Source organism: Carassius carassius, chromosome 5, assembly GCF_963082965.1.
Source record: "Carassius carassius chromosome 5, fCarCar2.1, whole genome shotgun sequence".
Lineage (NCBI taxonomy): Eukaryota > Metazoa > Chordata > Actinopteri > Cypriniformes > Cyprinidae > Carassius > Carassius carassius.
This window is the reverse complement of record NC_081759.1, coordinates 23,279,825-23,295,835: the sequence shown is the minus strand read 5'-3', so window position 1 is coordinate 23,295,835 and position 16,011 is coordinate 23,279,825. Positions and strand designations below refer to the sequence as shown.

Sequence of the window (16,011 nt, the reverse complement as noted above, 5' to 3'; positions counted from 1 at the left end):
CATGACAGACAGATAAATGTAATTACAAACATTTATCTATTGCAAAAAATGTCAAAAGCAGTACCAAAAATAATCCAAATGACGATGCATTGCAGCCACAGTCCTCTCTGGTGGAATATAATAGAATTGATGTTGTTAATCGCTGGAAATACTGTATTATCCACGTTATTTTCTCGATCCACTTCACGAACTAGTGAAGGGGTACATTTTTATTAATAATATATATAAAAAATCAAGACAGAAACTAAAACCATGTTTCTTTCTTTTCCCTCATTCAAGAATAAAGAAAATACAGTTTTTTAAACTTCTGGAATCACAAAATGAATTGTGGTTAATTAATATGTCAACATTCCCAGTTCTCTTAATAAAAATTTGAAAACAAGCTGTTTTGTCATAATTACAGCAGAAATATCAGCAATATCTTATTCTAATTTTTTTGGACAAGGAGAAGCCTTTGAACCTTGTAATTTTTTGTTGGTATAGAAAAAATATAAACTGGCCAAATTTGATCTGAAATGAATAATTATTCATTTTCTGTTAGTGGAACTGTTGTATAAAAGCACGATGATTACCTGCAGCTGTGTGACCAGGTCGCATGTGTCTGTGTGATAAATGTTGTGCTCTTTAAAATAAATAAATAAATAATAATAATAATGTTCTTAACTTTTATTCAACTTGTTTTCTAGTAAATATTTTGATATCCCTAAAAAAAGATAAAAGAACTGATTTAAAAGGCCATAATGAGGTTAATGAAAAAAATGTTTTTTGCTTTTCTTTTTGCTTTACAAAAAAGGCTGTTCATTTCTCTGGATTTAATAGGCAACAGGACCTTAAGTCATTTTGATACTCAGGTAAATGTATTTTGTTTTCATGATGCATTTGTACTATATGAACAAGACAAAAATACTGAGTAAGAAAAATTATTTATTGTAATGTGTGATCAGATAAGTACTTTGTGTTCAAATAGCAACAGCATGAATGTGATTGAAGACTCCAGACCTTCAAAAGAGGTGCAAAGCCTGCCGCTACAAATAAAAGGCAATGTAATAATTTTTCGTTGTTATTAAAATATGACTCTATCTTGGAATTATACCTCCCTAGGGGAATATTGAATTGTAGAAGCTTAAATGAATTATTTATATTTGGTAGCAGCGTGAAGTATAAGCATAACAAACAGTCTGGCTCATTGCCCTTAACAGGCTGATTGACCAATTGTGGTTGCAGGCTGACCCTAGAGGCAATCAACAGTTTCTTACATCATCTTAAAGCTAAAATCTTTTAGTCTTTAAAAAATTTACTCATGGTTAAGATAATAATCAGCTATTAGAATATATTATATTAAACCAGATGGTGTTACCTGTATTTTATAATTGGATTAAAAATGTTACTTTCAAATAAAGAGCAATTTACTACAGTTCTGACATTTACATTACTTTGATTTGTATTGTGCTGCATTAGAATGCATTACTGTACACATAACTGAGACCAAAGGTGATTGACTTTAATAAATAAACTTTAATATCCTTTGTCTTTAATTTACTAGAACACTGCATGATTGATCTTATGCTGTCTAGGCATTTTTACATTTATTCACCTCTGATGCATTAACAGTGTTTCTGCTACTTTTCCTCCTTTCTTAGTTTGTTTTTTAAGTTATATCTATTCATAAGACCGGCCTCATGTTAGTCTAATCCAGGCGTTTTGCTTATGCTGCACTATTCACCGTTTTCTATTATTTTGGTGAAAAGTTACTATATGAAAGTTTTCTTCAGTGCACATAGATGAGAATATTCCAGAGTGAAATGCTCAGCCATTTATCTAGTAAGAGCAATTTTATTTCTCTAACTCTGAGTTGAAAAAGTAGATCACTGAGCACTGCAATTGTGCTCGCAAGCTTTCAGGTTCCTCCCATTAGGCCTGTTTGTTCCATTTACAACACATTACCACAAACAAGTTATTTTGAAAGAAAAGAAAAGAAAAAAAAACTGTCTGTAACCTGGATTTTTCTCTTGGAACAGCAGATTTCATAAGTACTGAAGGGTGAAGTTTTGGGTGGAAGCTTTGAATTGTCAGCCTTAGCGTTAATAAAGAATGAAATCCTTTAAAGTCTTGCTCCAATGATCTCATGAACGTTGTCCTGGGGCAGAATATAAATAAACTCCAGACTAATAAATGCAAAACTTTTTTTTCACAGTTGCAAGGCATTCAAAACATCTAGACATGGATGTCCACAATAAAGGGAGAAAAGAAGAGACGAATTTCTCTGAACAGCTGCAGAAATGAATCAATTGTGAGTCAGTCCTTCTGTCATGCCTTTCCGGTATCTTCACCCTCTGTTAAGATTATAATTCAGCTTGGCAGCTGAACTAAACGAATGGAGAGCAGTGATGTTTGTAATGACATGCTTGGTGATTTAGTATTTTCTATATATCTCAATTCTGATGTCTAAATCCAACCCCCCACAGATCTTTTTGAATACATCAAATGATTATCTGTCATCCAAGAACTTTGCTGAACTTGCATTTTATTTGCAAGCTAGCCTTTACAAGTTCAAATTTAAGTTTTATACCCTGTCAAATGGACAGAAACCTGGGCAGAGATGCATGACCACGTACGGCAGGAAGTTCAGATCAAGATCACGAACAGTAGGAAGTTCAGATCAAGATCACTGGTGGACTACCTTTAATTCAAGGCACTTCATCACCCACAGAAAACAAGGCAATTTACTGAAGGACAGTTGTGGTGCAAGCTAGTTTGATTTGTATAGTTTGTTTTCCATGCAGCTAAAGGGATAGTGATCTTAAAGTCTGAACAATAAAACACAATAGAAGCTAATATTGTGATTCACAGTTTAACTTTTGACCTGACATGGGAGTAGTCTAGTATTAGTGTTACATTGTTATGAAAGCACAGGTTCAAAGCAGTTCAGAAGATTTAGCTATATCTGCATTGTAGTTTTATAAAGTGAACCGATTATGAAGCAAAACTAATGTTGCTTTGATAAATTATTCAATGTTTTGCTTACTTTCATAAAATTACTTTTATGGAATGTCCGGTTTTAACTTTAAAGTTCACAAAAAAATGCTCAATCTGTCATCCTTTCCTCATCCTCATGTTGATCCAAACCTGTTTGACATTTCTACAGAACACAAAAGAAGATAGTTTGAAGAACTGAAGCAACTACTTGACTGACAATGGAAAATGGGCTGGACTAAAATAACACTGAGACATTTTTCAGAATATCTTCTTTTGAAGAAAGTCCTACAGGTTTGGAACAACATCAGAGTGGGAAAATGATGGCAGAATTTAAATTTTAGGGAGAACTTTCCTTTTAAACTAGCGACTAAAAGACTCTCTTCTCTCTTTGACTGCAAGATGTAACGTGATTGACAGGAACAAACAGAAGTTTTGATGCAAACTTCTCAAAGTGGCTGATTCAGCCTTAGCTCTGCTGCATTTAATACTGCATCAGCTGGCAATGGCCCTATCTAATTCGAGTTCTCCCATAGGGCCAGGCTTCTGCCCTGCCTCGCCGCTCCATCGTTCACTCCTTCCCAAAGGCTGAACCTGATGAAAGACCCCTCAGCCAGGGCCAGGACCAGAAATCACCTTTAATCAATCCTTTTTTCTGTACTGCATCATTGTTATTCTATTGATGCAGGTTTGGATTTTCACAGGCTGTTGCAGTGGATTTTAACTACAAAAAAAAAACACATGCACAATGACCCGTAATCTCCAGACTTTGCTTATATTCATAAATTCATAGTTCCAAGAAATTCCATTTAACTTTTTTTGGGGTTTATGGGAGGGCAATGTGTTTCCCTCAGCATAGAGGAATATACAATAACTTGAAGAGCACAGCAGTATCATATAGAACAGGGCTTTGTCAATCTTACACGCTGGTGGGTTTCCACGGCCGTGAACACTTTATGACCCTGCCTGCTGAACTCAGGTGTCATGCGCGGTTTTGATATCTTCATGAAGTTGTAGATAGTTTCACAGAAGGGTGAATTTAAGGTTGATGGGTTGCAAGAAAGCAGAGAGTGCGCACTGTAAACAGAGAAAATGTGTATTTATGCATAAAACAGATTTATTTGATGCATGGCAGAATGTGACTTCTCAAAACTTTACTCCACGATGTTCTTAGTGAATTTAAATGAGTTCACATATAGTACTAATGTATCAAGATTTAAAGTGAGGTAAATATATGGATAGAAATACAGTGCATTTAAGATTTATTTATAGAGTTTCACAGTTTTTTAAACATTTCTGTTTGCTTTGCACTCTGAAAGACATCATTAGTGAGGCAAATTTATGTGTGAAAATCAGAGATGCAAAGTTGTAGTCATGCGAATTTTCGATCTAACAGATTAATGTCAAACCGGGTCAAACTTTTCTAAATAAATTAAAACCCACTGAAACACATTTATATTGCACTGTTGCTTAATATATAATTTCTTTGTCTTTGTCCACTCAGTGTCATTTGAAATATATCTTTTCATACTTTTAACTTAAACTTTAACTAAAAAAAAAAAAAACAGTCATAAAGTGAGTCATAATTTACTTTCCCTCATGTCATTCCAAACCTGTATGACTTTCATTTTTATATGAAGTGAAACACAAGATGAAGATATTTTAAAAAATGTTGGTAACCAAACTGTTGGTATGGATAAAATAGATTTTTTTTTTAAATCTTCTGTTATGTTCCACCAAAGAAAGCTAACACTGTCGTCTTTTGCTTACAACAGACTTATAGAAGTCTCAAACTGTTGAGATTAAGTCATGGCTACAATGCTGCATCATTGATGTGAAGTTAGAGAGGGACTCATGAAATATTCCTGACCATAATGCTCAGGTGGCTCTAAGTTTAGTGACAGCCACAGACAGGTCTAAGAAGTGCTCAGCTACCCTGTGGGCCTGGGAACGCAAGACACAGAAAAGAAGTGACAGCCTATACGAAGGACTACACAGGATGTCCTCTCTGCTGAAGATGGCAAGTTCCGTCACGCTATGTGGCCAGATGCATAAAGGACAAGAGCATAGGAGTTTAGTCAACACCGAAGTCTCTTCGAAGCAGTTGTCTGCTTGTATGTTTCTTCCTTAGTGAAGTATCCAATATCTTAGTTGTCAAACGGATTTACACAACATTAAGTCGGTTGATCCTCTAATCAAGTCCCTATTTTAATTTTTATCCTTTCAAATAGATTGAGCTTTCAGAAGGATCTCTCTAGCTGTAAATCTCTCTGTGGGTTCAAAGAAATTTGGTACTTTCATCCAAGATCTAAGTCCAGTACTTGCCTTGGTCACAAATTAAAATTAAAGATGTTTTTTCTCCCCCATCAAGGAGGCATGCAAGTCTGTATACTTATTGCACTGCCAACAAATTAGAACTTGAAGTCATAAACACTGCACAAACTTTCATATCTAAATGCATGTACTTTACATCGATTATTCAAGCAGTTTTAACTTCTTAAATTCAAACAATTTATAACTAGCCAAAAGTCTTCTTTATGGTACATTTTCCACACATTATCATATTTGAAGTCCTCTAAAAAGGATCCAGTGTCCTTATGATTAATTCCAGACATTAATTTTGTTTCTATTTCAGCCAGTGTTTTAAATATTAATTTAACTGCATTAAGGTCCTGCCATATCTATCTCTAAAGAGAATTAGACAGGCATCTTAAGTTCCTGCAGCTCCAAAGTAACTTCCTCTGGGTCCTGCGAGTTCAGAGTGTGAGTGAATGTGCACGCATATGCCTTTGCCCTATTTACTTAAGAGAGCAGCTGTATGTGCAGGCCGCTGACTGGCTGAAGAGCTAACTGTGTTTAAACAGTCTATGAGGGGAGAGGGCAGAGAGTTGACTAGTCACTTTAATGTTTAGTAGGGAGCCAGTGCTGTCATGGAGGTCATGCAGGTCTATTTTAATTTATTATTTTCAGGAGGTGAGCAAAAATTCAATTCTCAGTACACATTCACCTGTGTATCTCTAAGGAGGTCTTTGGGTAATGCTGAATTCAGCACGTGAATGGAATTCTCTTCCAGTATTGATTCCATGGTGTGACTCCATAAGAACATGATACAGTTTTGCATTTATAGTAAGATAGAAACTATAGTAGTGACAAAAATAAAGAAAAAAAATAGATGGTGAAATAATGTTTTAAAAGATGTCTCTGACACTCACAAAGGGTGCATGTATTTCATTAAAAGTACAGGAATAATTGTAATATTGTGAAATATTTGTACAAATTAAAATAGCTGTTGTTTTAAAATGCCATTCATTCCACTGATGGCAAAGCTGAATTTTCAGCGGACATATGCTTTTGTGAAAACCTTGATACTTTTATTCTTCTTCGAAGAATAGAAAGTTCAAAAGAACAGCATTTATTTAAAATATAAATCTTTTGTAAAATGCCTTTACTGTCATTTCATCTTCACTGTCATAAAATGTCTTGACTGCTCATTTTAATTCAACATTGCTGAATAAAATTAATGAATAAATAAATAAAATAAAAATCTTGCTCAAACCAAACATTTGAATGCTACTTACAAAAAAGGTGCAAAAGCTGTCACTGGGACATTACCCTTTCAAAAATGTCTAATATGTACCATTTAGGTATTGATAAATTTAAAGTGTTAATATGCACCCTATGCAGGGATAAATAATTTACAAAGGTACACTTTGTGCAATGATGCTGTCCCAATGACAGCTTTTGTAACTTCTTTTCTAAAAGTCTACCATGGTTTGCTAAAAAAAATAGGGGGAATTCAACATTGATAACAATAATAAATATTTCATAAGCAGACAATCAGCATTTTTAATGATTTTGCAATATTACTGTTTCATGTTTTTGATTAAATAAATGCAGTCTTGGTGAGGATTTATACCAAATTTTTACTGGTAGTGTGTGTATGCATGTGAACATGTCACTATATATACAGTACACACACACACACTCCTATCTATATCTATTTACAAAGACATGGCTGAGAAACCTAGAGTATTGACTGACATACACAGCCCACACATTCAAAACAGCTTCGCTCCACTGCAAAAAAACACATAACAAGTGTATATTGCCTCTCCACTATGGCCACTTTTCATGGTCTGAACTTGCAGTATATAAAATCATGGATGGTTCTTGTTGGCTAAAATCAATTTTGGGCAATGCATAAAAGAGATTTGGATGATAGATCCCATCACACAGGCTGCACTTTCACAGCAAACAACATTAAAATGCGGGTGCATGTGATAAGACATCAAATGCACAGATGAAAGATCACGGAAAACACTTCCTGCTTTCATGATGCATGAGTGTAGATCACACATCCACTCTGAGTGTCTGAAGCTCTGTCAGAGTAATCTTTGGATTTATAAAACTAAAATATCAACGCACCATCAAAATCTCATCATTTATTCTTTGTTCTTTATAATAAACAAATAGAATCTTTTAGTTTGGGTAACTGTCCAGTCTCACTGTTGGTTTTAATGTAGTAGATTAATGTATTATATTAATTTATAAATTAATTTGGAAGAAAGTAAACATTAAATAAAATAAAAAAAGTAAATTATATGTAGCCAAAATTATTTTTTGAGAAAGTGCATTGACATCCCTGCCTATAAAGTGAGACCAGGCTAGTTTTTCAGTTCATGGTTTAATTAATGGCCTGTAGACCTTGTCTTAAATGTCTAGCTTGACTGACTCTCCTGCTGCTTCCAGTAGGTCTGGAGGGGCAAACTGTCTTCGAAATAACAGACATTATCTGCTTCTACATTTAAATGCTGAAAGTCTCTTCTCTTGAGAGGAATTTCCATGCAGGTGGGCGAGACAATCAAGAGATGCGAAATAGACTCAACTGAGTTTCTTTGGCTTTTACTTTATGTACAGAATATCAGCTTTGACACCACACTATTACTAACATACCCCACCAAATCATTTTAAAATGTCATTTAAAATGTACACCTCAAAAATGCACACCTAAAATGTACAATGGTCCAAAAATATTGATGACTACCCATGCTTGCTTGATTGGGCGGAATGGTGCAGGATTTCCAACTTTAATTTTTAGAGGGCCTCAGGAGACATAGATAATGGGAGTTATTCCTGTAGGCAGAATAGGGCTATAGGTGTTTTTAGGCACATTCTGATTTGGGAAGCTTGATCTCTGGCAGAGAGGCAGAGTCTGCACAACACTGCTCCCTACAGGCCTTCAAATCCACCGCCAGAATTAGAAGAAAGCCACCTCATGTTGAGCTGTAGTCTGTCTTGTCCTGAGGGTCAACAGAAGAAGGATTGACTATGATTCACAAGCTGCTTGCATATTTAAGGCATCAGTTTCTGCCAAGAAATACCTTTAAAAAATTGGTTTAGCATTAAGCTATTTCCGTCATGAGACATTTTATCTTTCAGTAAAGGTGTATAAGAGAGTTCCAGTGATGCTCATGTACTGTAGTTGATAATGATGATCACAGGTCAGTTCATACACTCTGTTTGTTATTCATTGCACACTGTAAACAAATTCTGGTATCTATATCTCGTGATCATAAATGCTCTTAGAAAAACACTGTAAACAGAGCAGTTCTATAAATCCATCCTGATCTTGAATGTAACGCTTTCTTTTATCCTGCAGTCTCTGTTCGGTTGTGGGCAAAGAGAAATCTAAGAAGTCCTTGCTTTTTCTAGTTCATTTAGTCAGAGCCAAGGTCTATTTTCTGCTGGGATCAGGTCAGCAGTAAACACAGGCCTTATTCCTTATTCCATGTTAAAGAGAAATATTTATCCACATGTGGTCTTGTTGCCCTGGGTTTACATGCGTCACTAATACATTCACATTCACTTTTTGTTATTGTGTGGTACATGAAGGCGGTAGAGAGAGAAAAAGGAATGAGATGAATGTGCACCAGAGCTGCTTTTTTAAAAAAGAAAAAAGAAAAGGAAAAAGTGTTAAAATTGAATATTTCCTTGAATAAAAACTATAAATAATACAATGGTTTAAATCTATTTTACACAAGAAGTAAAAACAAACCTTTATCCCTAGAGTGTAACTGTTTAAATCTCTTTGATTCACTCAGATTTACTGAAAGCAAAGTGTGTGTGTCTGCTTGTACATGCACTCCCCCCACCTACAATTCCTGCCAGCCCAAGACTCAAACTCACAACCTTTCGATTGCGAGTTCAACTCTCTAACCATTAGGCCACGACGCTTTACAAGTTGGCTCACATTCACTCATTCATTCATACACCAACTGCGGTGTCAGCCATTCAAGTCGCCATCCAGCTCGTCGGGAGCAGCTGGGGTTAGGTGTCTTGCTCAAGGACACCTCAACACTTGGTCAGGTGGAGCCGGGGATTGAACCACCAACCTTCCGGTTTGTAGACGACCTACATGAACCACTGAGCCACTGCCGCCCATACCTTCACCGTTACTATACATGGCTGTGCTCAAAATAAATATGTGCTGATTGCATTTGCACTGAGAAACAGTGTGCTCAAAATCATTTGTACATTGTTTCCATTTAAATAGACCTAAATTACAGGACGATGGGGGGGCTGTAATTTCTCCAGCCTGTTCAAGTTTATGTTTTTAGAATTGAAACTCTGAGTCTGAGAAACTTGTATCTGGACTCATAGCTCTCTATAAGCCCAGGCCTTGGGGTAGAAAATAAACCTTTCATCACTCGTCTCTAACCTTGGGAAACAACAGATAAAGATGTCACTCTAAGGTCCCACCAAAAGGAAAAGTCACCTGATAAAGTATGCAATCTGTCTGCCTCTGGAGAAAAACAGAGGATGTTAAAACCAATCTCAGCCCATTGCATTCTTCCCACTATGAACATAATCTTTTCAGCACAGAAATGTCAGCTGCAAGGATGCACGACATGTTAGCTGGTGGCACAGCTGCCAAAGCAAATTGATAAACTGATTAACATCTTTTGCCTAAAGTTACTGCTCATTTTGAATAGAGAATACCGTATGCTCTGACAGGTGAGGTCGCCCTAACAGTTTACAGTGTTGAATGCATTTATTAAAGACGCATTAAGGTAAATGCACATTAAGGTTATTTGTACCAGATTTGATCGTACTGTTTGTCTCTGGACTCTTTTCACATGAGCAAATTTACATAGTCAATGAGCTCTGAATTATTTATTCAAGAAAATCCATCAGAATCCATCAACACAAGGTGCTGCAGATGGGTAAAATATAAAGTACTAACAAATAGAAAGAAAAATAACACAATAGAAAATTACGTTCCAAACAGATCGTTATAGAGTGCAACAGTGCGGAAATAAAAATCTCATTCATTTCTCCATAGGGGAATTGATTTTTAATGATAAGATAGACTAAGATAGAGCTACTGTGAGCTACGAGGTTGTTATTCGGTGATATACAATTTGGTTGAAGCCATCAGCCTGAATAGATTCAACATATGTTTTAAAATTTAAATCATCATGTTCAACAGTGGAATTCCTAGTCAAAAAAATAAAATAAAAAATAAATAAAATAAAATATGCATAACCAATTATTCTGCAAAAAATATTCATCAGAGAATCAAAAAAAGATAATTGTCCCAAAAAACACAATCTACAGCTATGATTCATCTCGTAGTTGGTTGCTTTTGTTCAAGGCTTATAACAAATACTTTAGAAAATCCATCTGGCAAAAATAAATGGGAAAAACACCAACCAAGGAACCAAGAACCAAGGCCGCTGAAAAATCAGTGATCAAACTTATAAAACTTCAGACAAATAGACTTCTCATTGTGACATCCAGGCAATTAAACTTGACTTGACATTTACCTGTCAATCAGAAAATGTAACGCTTAACAGATGTTCACTGTCATCTTGCTTGATTTTTGGAGCTATAACTTTTTGGTCACTTTATTTCCCTTTGTCTTCATATTCCTTTTAAGGTCTTACTAAGCAGTTGTCAATAAATTGTGTTCCAAGTTTCCACCTTTCCATCAAAGGACTGCCTGCAGTGGACACACAAAATGATTTCACGAAAGTTCAATCCGAATCTTAGACCTCATTATAAACATAAAATATATAATGTTGTACTAAAAATAAATATAATAATAACAATAAATAGTAATTTAATGACAGCACTGTCTTTTAAAAATGTGTATATAAATAAAATGACTGCATTACCCTGAATCCTTCATTATTTTAACCATTTGCTGAGTGACAGCAGAGACAGGTGGTTGCTGCCCCGGTTACGGCCTTTTGCTGATGGATGCAGCATCAGTGAGGAGGGCAGGGAACTATGTGTCATGAGAACCAAACATGCATACTCAAACACCCAGGATAACATAGTCAAACATGCTTCGGCTATGGGCCAAACAAGCTGTCGTGACAAGAAAATTCTTATAAGGCTGAGGGGCTGAGAAGATGAGACAGTCAGTTGCTAATCATGTTTTTCACAGTGGTAAAAAGTTTTAGCTGTACTTCGAATATACTGTACTTGCACCTGTATTCTTTTCATTTTGACCAGTGACCTAGATTCTATTTTCATGTTCTCCAAGTCTGAAGGAAAAATAAATGTATGAGGGGGAAAAACATTGCTTAAAGGCTCATTTAACACCATTTGGTGCAGGTCTAAAAAGCTCAAACCTACATATGATGTTTTGAAAAGATTATTTGGTTAGTCTATTTGTGTCAATGGAGAAAAATATCTGAGATGAAAGAAAATGCTAAAATCTAATTGCAAGACTTGGAGAGCTGTTCTTCTTGACATGAAAGAAATGAAAAGCATACATTTTTTATAGTCTTCTCCATCTTAGAGTGAATGAATGTATTGAACAACAGCTGAATATAGCCCAAAATCATTTTCATTGTCGTAACTGCACATTCTTTATATCTACTGCATAAACCAAGGGCAACAGAGCACAGCAGGGAAAGAGTGTTTCTCTGTGTCAGTCTTCTATTGCATTGAGGCCCTGTGAGTAAATATGAAAAATAACCCAGAATATTTAATAATCATTATCTTAAATTGCCCAGAATTCACATAGGGACATCTAATACTTTGATTTCACTTAAATAATCACACTGCAAGATACCTAAAGATGAATTAGATATTCTCCAGCAAACTCTACAAAGTGCTTCGGTCCTAAATTATTTACTGCTGTAAACTTTTTACGCCACGCAAATATAAGTGGTTCCATAATGGCAGTTTTATCAAAGCCTGCTGCTAGGACAGCTCCTTTGAAGTTAACTACGCTGAAAAAATAAAAGGATTAATTGAATTGATTTTTTTTTAGGAATGTGGTACATTTAAATAGCTATATTTAAATAAACAAATTTAGTTGACTAACTTTCAATTAAATGTAGCTAAAATAAATTGTTTGCAACCACTTATCTAAAAAAAAAAATTATATATATATATATATATATATATATATATATATATATATATATATATATATATATATATATATATATAGTAACATATAAAGTATATATAAAGCAGTTGTTTACACTAATAGATATAGGTTTGAAGTTCAATCGTTCAGCTCAACCTGCCCCAAATATTCTTGCCTGAACTTTTTTAGTTGGATTTGTTTTTTATTTGGGTTGGAAGTTAGAACTAAACTTTGCAGGATGTCGGCCCTTAAGAAGTAGGGTTGTACATCTCTTATAGTGACGCACATTCACAGAAAATAGGTTACTTATGCATTGCAAAATAAGGTGGATACCTGTGACTGAAACTGGAATATATTTGATAATTAACTTACATCAAGACCATTAAAAAAGTATGTCTTTTTTATGCATGCATTCATTATTAACGTAATTCAGATATACTACATCCACCATGTTGCCATTGTCAACTGAGCAATTGTGTCATCAGTTCACCATTCATCTCGGCCTTATAGGATAGGACAGTGTCCATCCGTTGTGCATTCAGAAATCTAGGCTAAGCTTTAAAATTCATGTAGGCTACTGTTTCATAAATATTAAGGAGTGTGACATAAGACTACTGCTTTTCACATGTAGGCTATGTGGAACTCAGAAGCAAGCTACACTGTAACTGATTTTTGTAATTTAAACAGGATTTTACTGTAATATGTACAGTAAAATGTTTATACAGTATTTTACTGTAAACAGCAAAAGAATTATGGGAAAATATACGTCTACTGTATTTCCTCAGTACTGTAAATCAATTTACAGTAGTGAACTTAGGTAGGACTTATTATTCCATAGAAATCACAAGTGAGTTTTCGAGTAGCCTGTCCATTATTTTCATAATAATGACCTTGAATGAGAACTGTACTAAAAATAAGACAAACAGCAATAATAATAGCAATCAATCAATCAATAGGCTACAATCTCTGTTGAAGGCTTGTGTAGCTATTACAACTATTGTGTACACATCCTTTTATAATAATGTTATGGACAAATGCAATGATTGCATCAAAAGCTACATGTAGCTTCTGCTCAGGTTAGGATGGGCTAACTATAAACTAAGCTACACGTTACAGCAGGAAAAGAAATCACCAAACTTGTTGCAAAATTATTTGGATATTAATTATTCAAGTAAAGTCTTCGTTATTCTTGTGAAATTCACGCTGATTGTTGTGTCAGTGTACGTGACTTTTGAGACGTCTGCTTTAAAACGACATTTCCCATAATAACTCGCGGCGTGACTGGCGTTACCCATAAGGCTGTTGGTGCTTTATCTCCATGCAGGAAGGTCATTGAGAGTCAGACTCGGATTGAGCAGATCTCAAACTTCAGCAGTGAACTATGCTCGGACAAGCCGTGCGACGCTTCGCCACCTCTGCGGTTCGCTCCAGTCACTATGCGGAGGGACCAGGAAAGGTGAGGAGATTTTAGGATATGAGCAAAATAAGTCGTTTGTTGTTTCAGCTTCAGCTTCTATATGACTGGTTGTCACAGGCCTTGTGTTCGTCTGAAGCCCTTCCGGATGTCGTTTAAAGTGTTAAGTAAAAAGTTATCACTTTGACGTGGCTGTGGTTAAGATTATATAAATGAATTCATTAAATTGTTAATCCGTGATTGTAATGGACCTGCAAAGGAGCAATGCAGGAGTGTCTTTATCTTATCTTAGCTTAGCTTAGCTTAGTTTAGCTTAGCTTAGCATGTTTAGCTGATCAGGCCACTGCACCGGTCTGTGTTACGTCTAGGGTAACCTTCAATGATTTTCAATTTGAATGCATTCATGTGCTTTAATTGAGTCAATAAGGTTTATTTTAATTAAATTGTGCAGCAATATTGTTTAATGCCCTTGCATTGGCAATAGTGCACCTGCTGCGTATTATTTTACACTGATCCCAGTCATTGAAATTACTTGTCTTAAATAATGGTCAGTTAAATAAATAAAATACTTTTGTAGTTCTATTTAGCTCCTAAATATTACAATTAGCTTAAACTGGTCTTTGTTTATCTATCTATCTATCTATCTATCTATCAAACTAGTGGCAAATGCGAAGATCTTGATTTTCATTTATTGAACTAAAGGTGTGGGAACTCTAGTATAAATAGACTTTTCAGCCAATACAAAATTTCTAATTTCAGTGGTAACTTTCAGTTAAGTCAGTCAATAAGTCAATTTTATTTATGAATGTAGTGTTGTTCAATGTAATTCATTTAATGAAAGTCAAAGCATAATTCTGAAATGAATTTTTGTGTTTTCATTTTTGCAGAACTTGCCATTCTCTGTAGAGAACAAGTGGAGGCTTCTTGGCATGATGGTGCTGTTCTTTGGCAGTGGATTCACCTTCCCATTCATTGTTGTCAGGCATCATCTCCTGAAGAAGTGAAGCTCCTACCAGTCACACATTGTAAGTAACTTCACATATTACACATTCTGAGCACATGTGCTTCACGGCTAAATGACCTTTAATGTTCTTTAACTTCATTAAAATTTGAAAACTATTGCAAACAATAACCAATTAATAATTTAGGATCCCGTTTTTTTTATTCTCCTCTTACATTGCTCCTTTGTGTTTTGTTTTTCTTTTAGGTCAGTGTGATTCTTGTCCAACACAGCTCTCAGTTTCTTCTGGTGTGGATCCTGTAATGTTATTGTAAATAAAAATTGCCAATGACATTGCTATGTTTTTCTCATTCTTTATTTCACACTTTCCTTAAAGCATAGGCTAAAATTTACATAAATGAAATGATTCTCCGGTTACACTTTATTTTAAGGTGTCCTTGTTGAGCAATATTATAGGTTATATATATATATATATATATATATATATATATATATATATATATATATAAATAAATACATACATATAAACTATATGGTTAGGTTTAGAATTAGGGTTTGTTTTAAGGTTACTTGCATGTAATTGGGCAGCAAGGACATGTGATGTGCAACAAGGACACCTTAAAATAGTGTTACCAATTCTCCTTGTAAATGTATATTTGGATTTAGGGCTGAAATGATTAGTCGACAATTAAAAAAAAATTGTCGACAAATGTTTTTGTTGTCGAGTAGTCTTCGTTTTGTCATAAGATCTAAAGTAAGAGCCTGCAATAACGCATTTTGACCAGTGTGGCACTGTAGCGCAAGACTATTCAGCCCTCCCGGAGCCGGATACAGTTCGTAGTTTGGATGAATATGTAAATATATACTGCACTCTTTCCTCCTCAATAACAAAATAAACGCATCAAAAACTGACAGCGGTGAGCAGTTTAAAACACATCTGATTACAGGGATGTGGATGTTTGCACGAACATACTCAAAAATGTCCTATCACTTAACCTTTATTTTGTTTCTTATCCATATGACTCACAAAAATGTTTTAGATAATTAAATGGTGAATACGAGTTTCTCTGCCATCTCATTTTGTGTGCCAAATATATTTATTTAATTGAATTGTATGACTATAATTACATATGACTTTCAAATGCTGAAGTGATTACCTTAATTTATTTGTTAGAATATGTATAACTAAGTATTTTAACTAACTGCAAAAGCTGAAAAATAAATCTCTACTGATTAATCAGCGAAATACTCAGTGGTTAGTCGATTAATCATTCT

At 34.9% G+C, this 16,011-nt stretch overlaps 1 protein-coding gene across 1 annotated transcript; it reads left to right on the top strand.

Annotated features, from left to right (window-relative positions):
- Positions 1 to 13,656: 13,656 nt before the first annotated feature.
- LOC132140349 (cytochrome c oxidase subunit 7C, mitochondrial) lies at positions 13,657 to 15,069 on the top strand. The gene is made up of 3 exons (XM_059549141.1): positions 13,657 to 13,817; positions 14,663 to 14,800; positions 14,983 to 15,069. The coding sequence occupies exons 1-2, from the start codon at positions 13,743 to 13,745 to the stop codon at positions 14,777 to 14,779; spliced, it is 192 nt and encodes a 63-aa protein (XP_059405124.1). The 5' UTR covers positions 13,657 to 13,742; the 3' UTR covers positions 14,780 to 14,800; positions 14,983 to 15,069.
- Positions 15,070 to 16,011: the final 942 nt, after the last annotated feature.

Excerpts from the sequence above, each read along its gene's own strand:
- LOC132140349 (XM_059549141.1), top strand. The coding sequence starts at position 13,743 with ATGCTCGGACAAGCCGTGCGACGCTTCGCCACCTCTGCGGTTCGCTCC. Across the intron at positions 13,818-14,662 it reads ATGCGGAGGGACCAGGAAAG|AACTTGCCATTCTCTGTAGA; the intron begins GTGAGGAGATTT and ends TCATTTTTGCAG.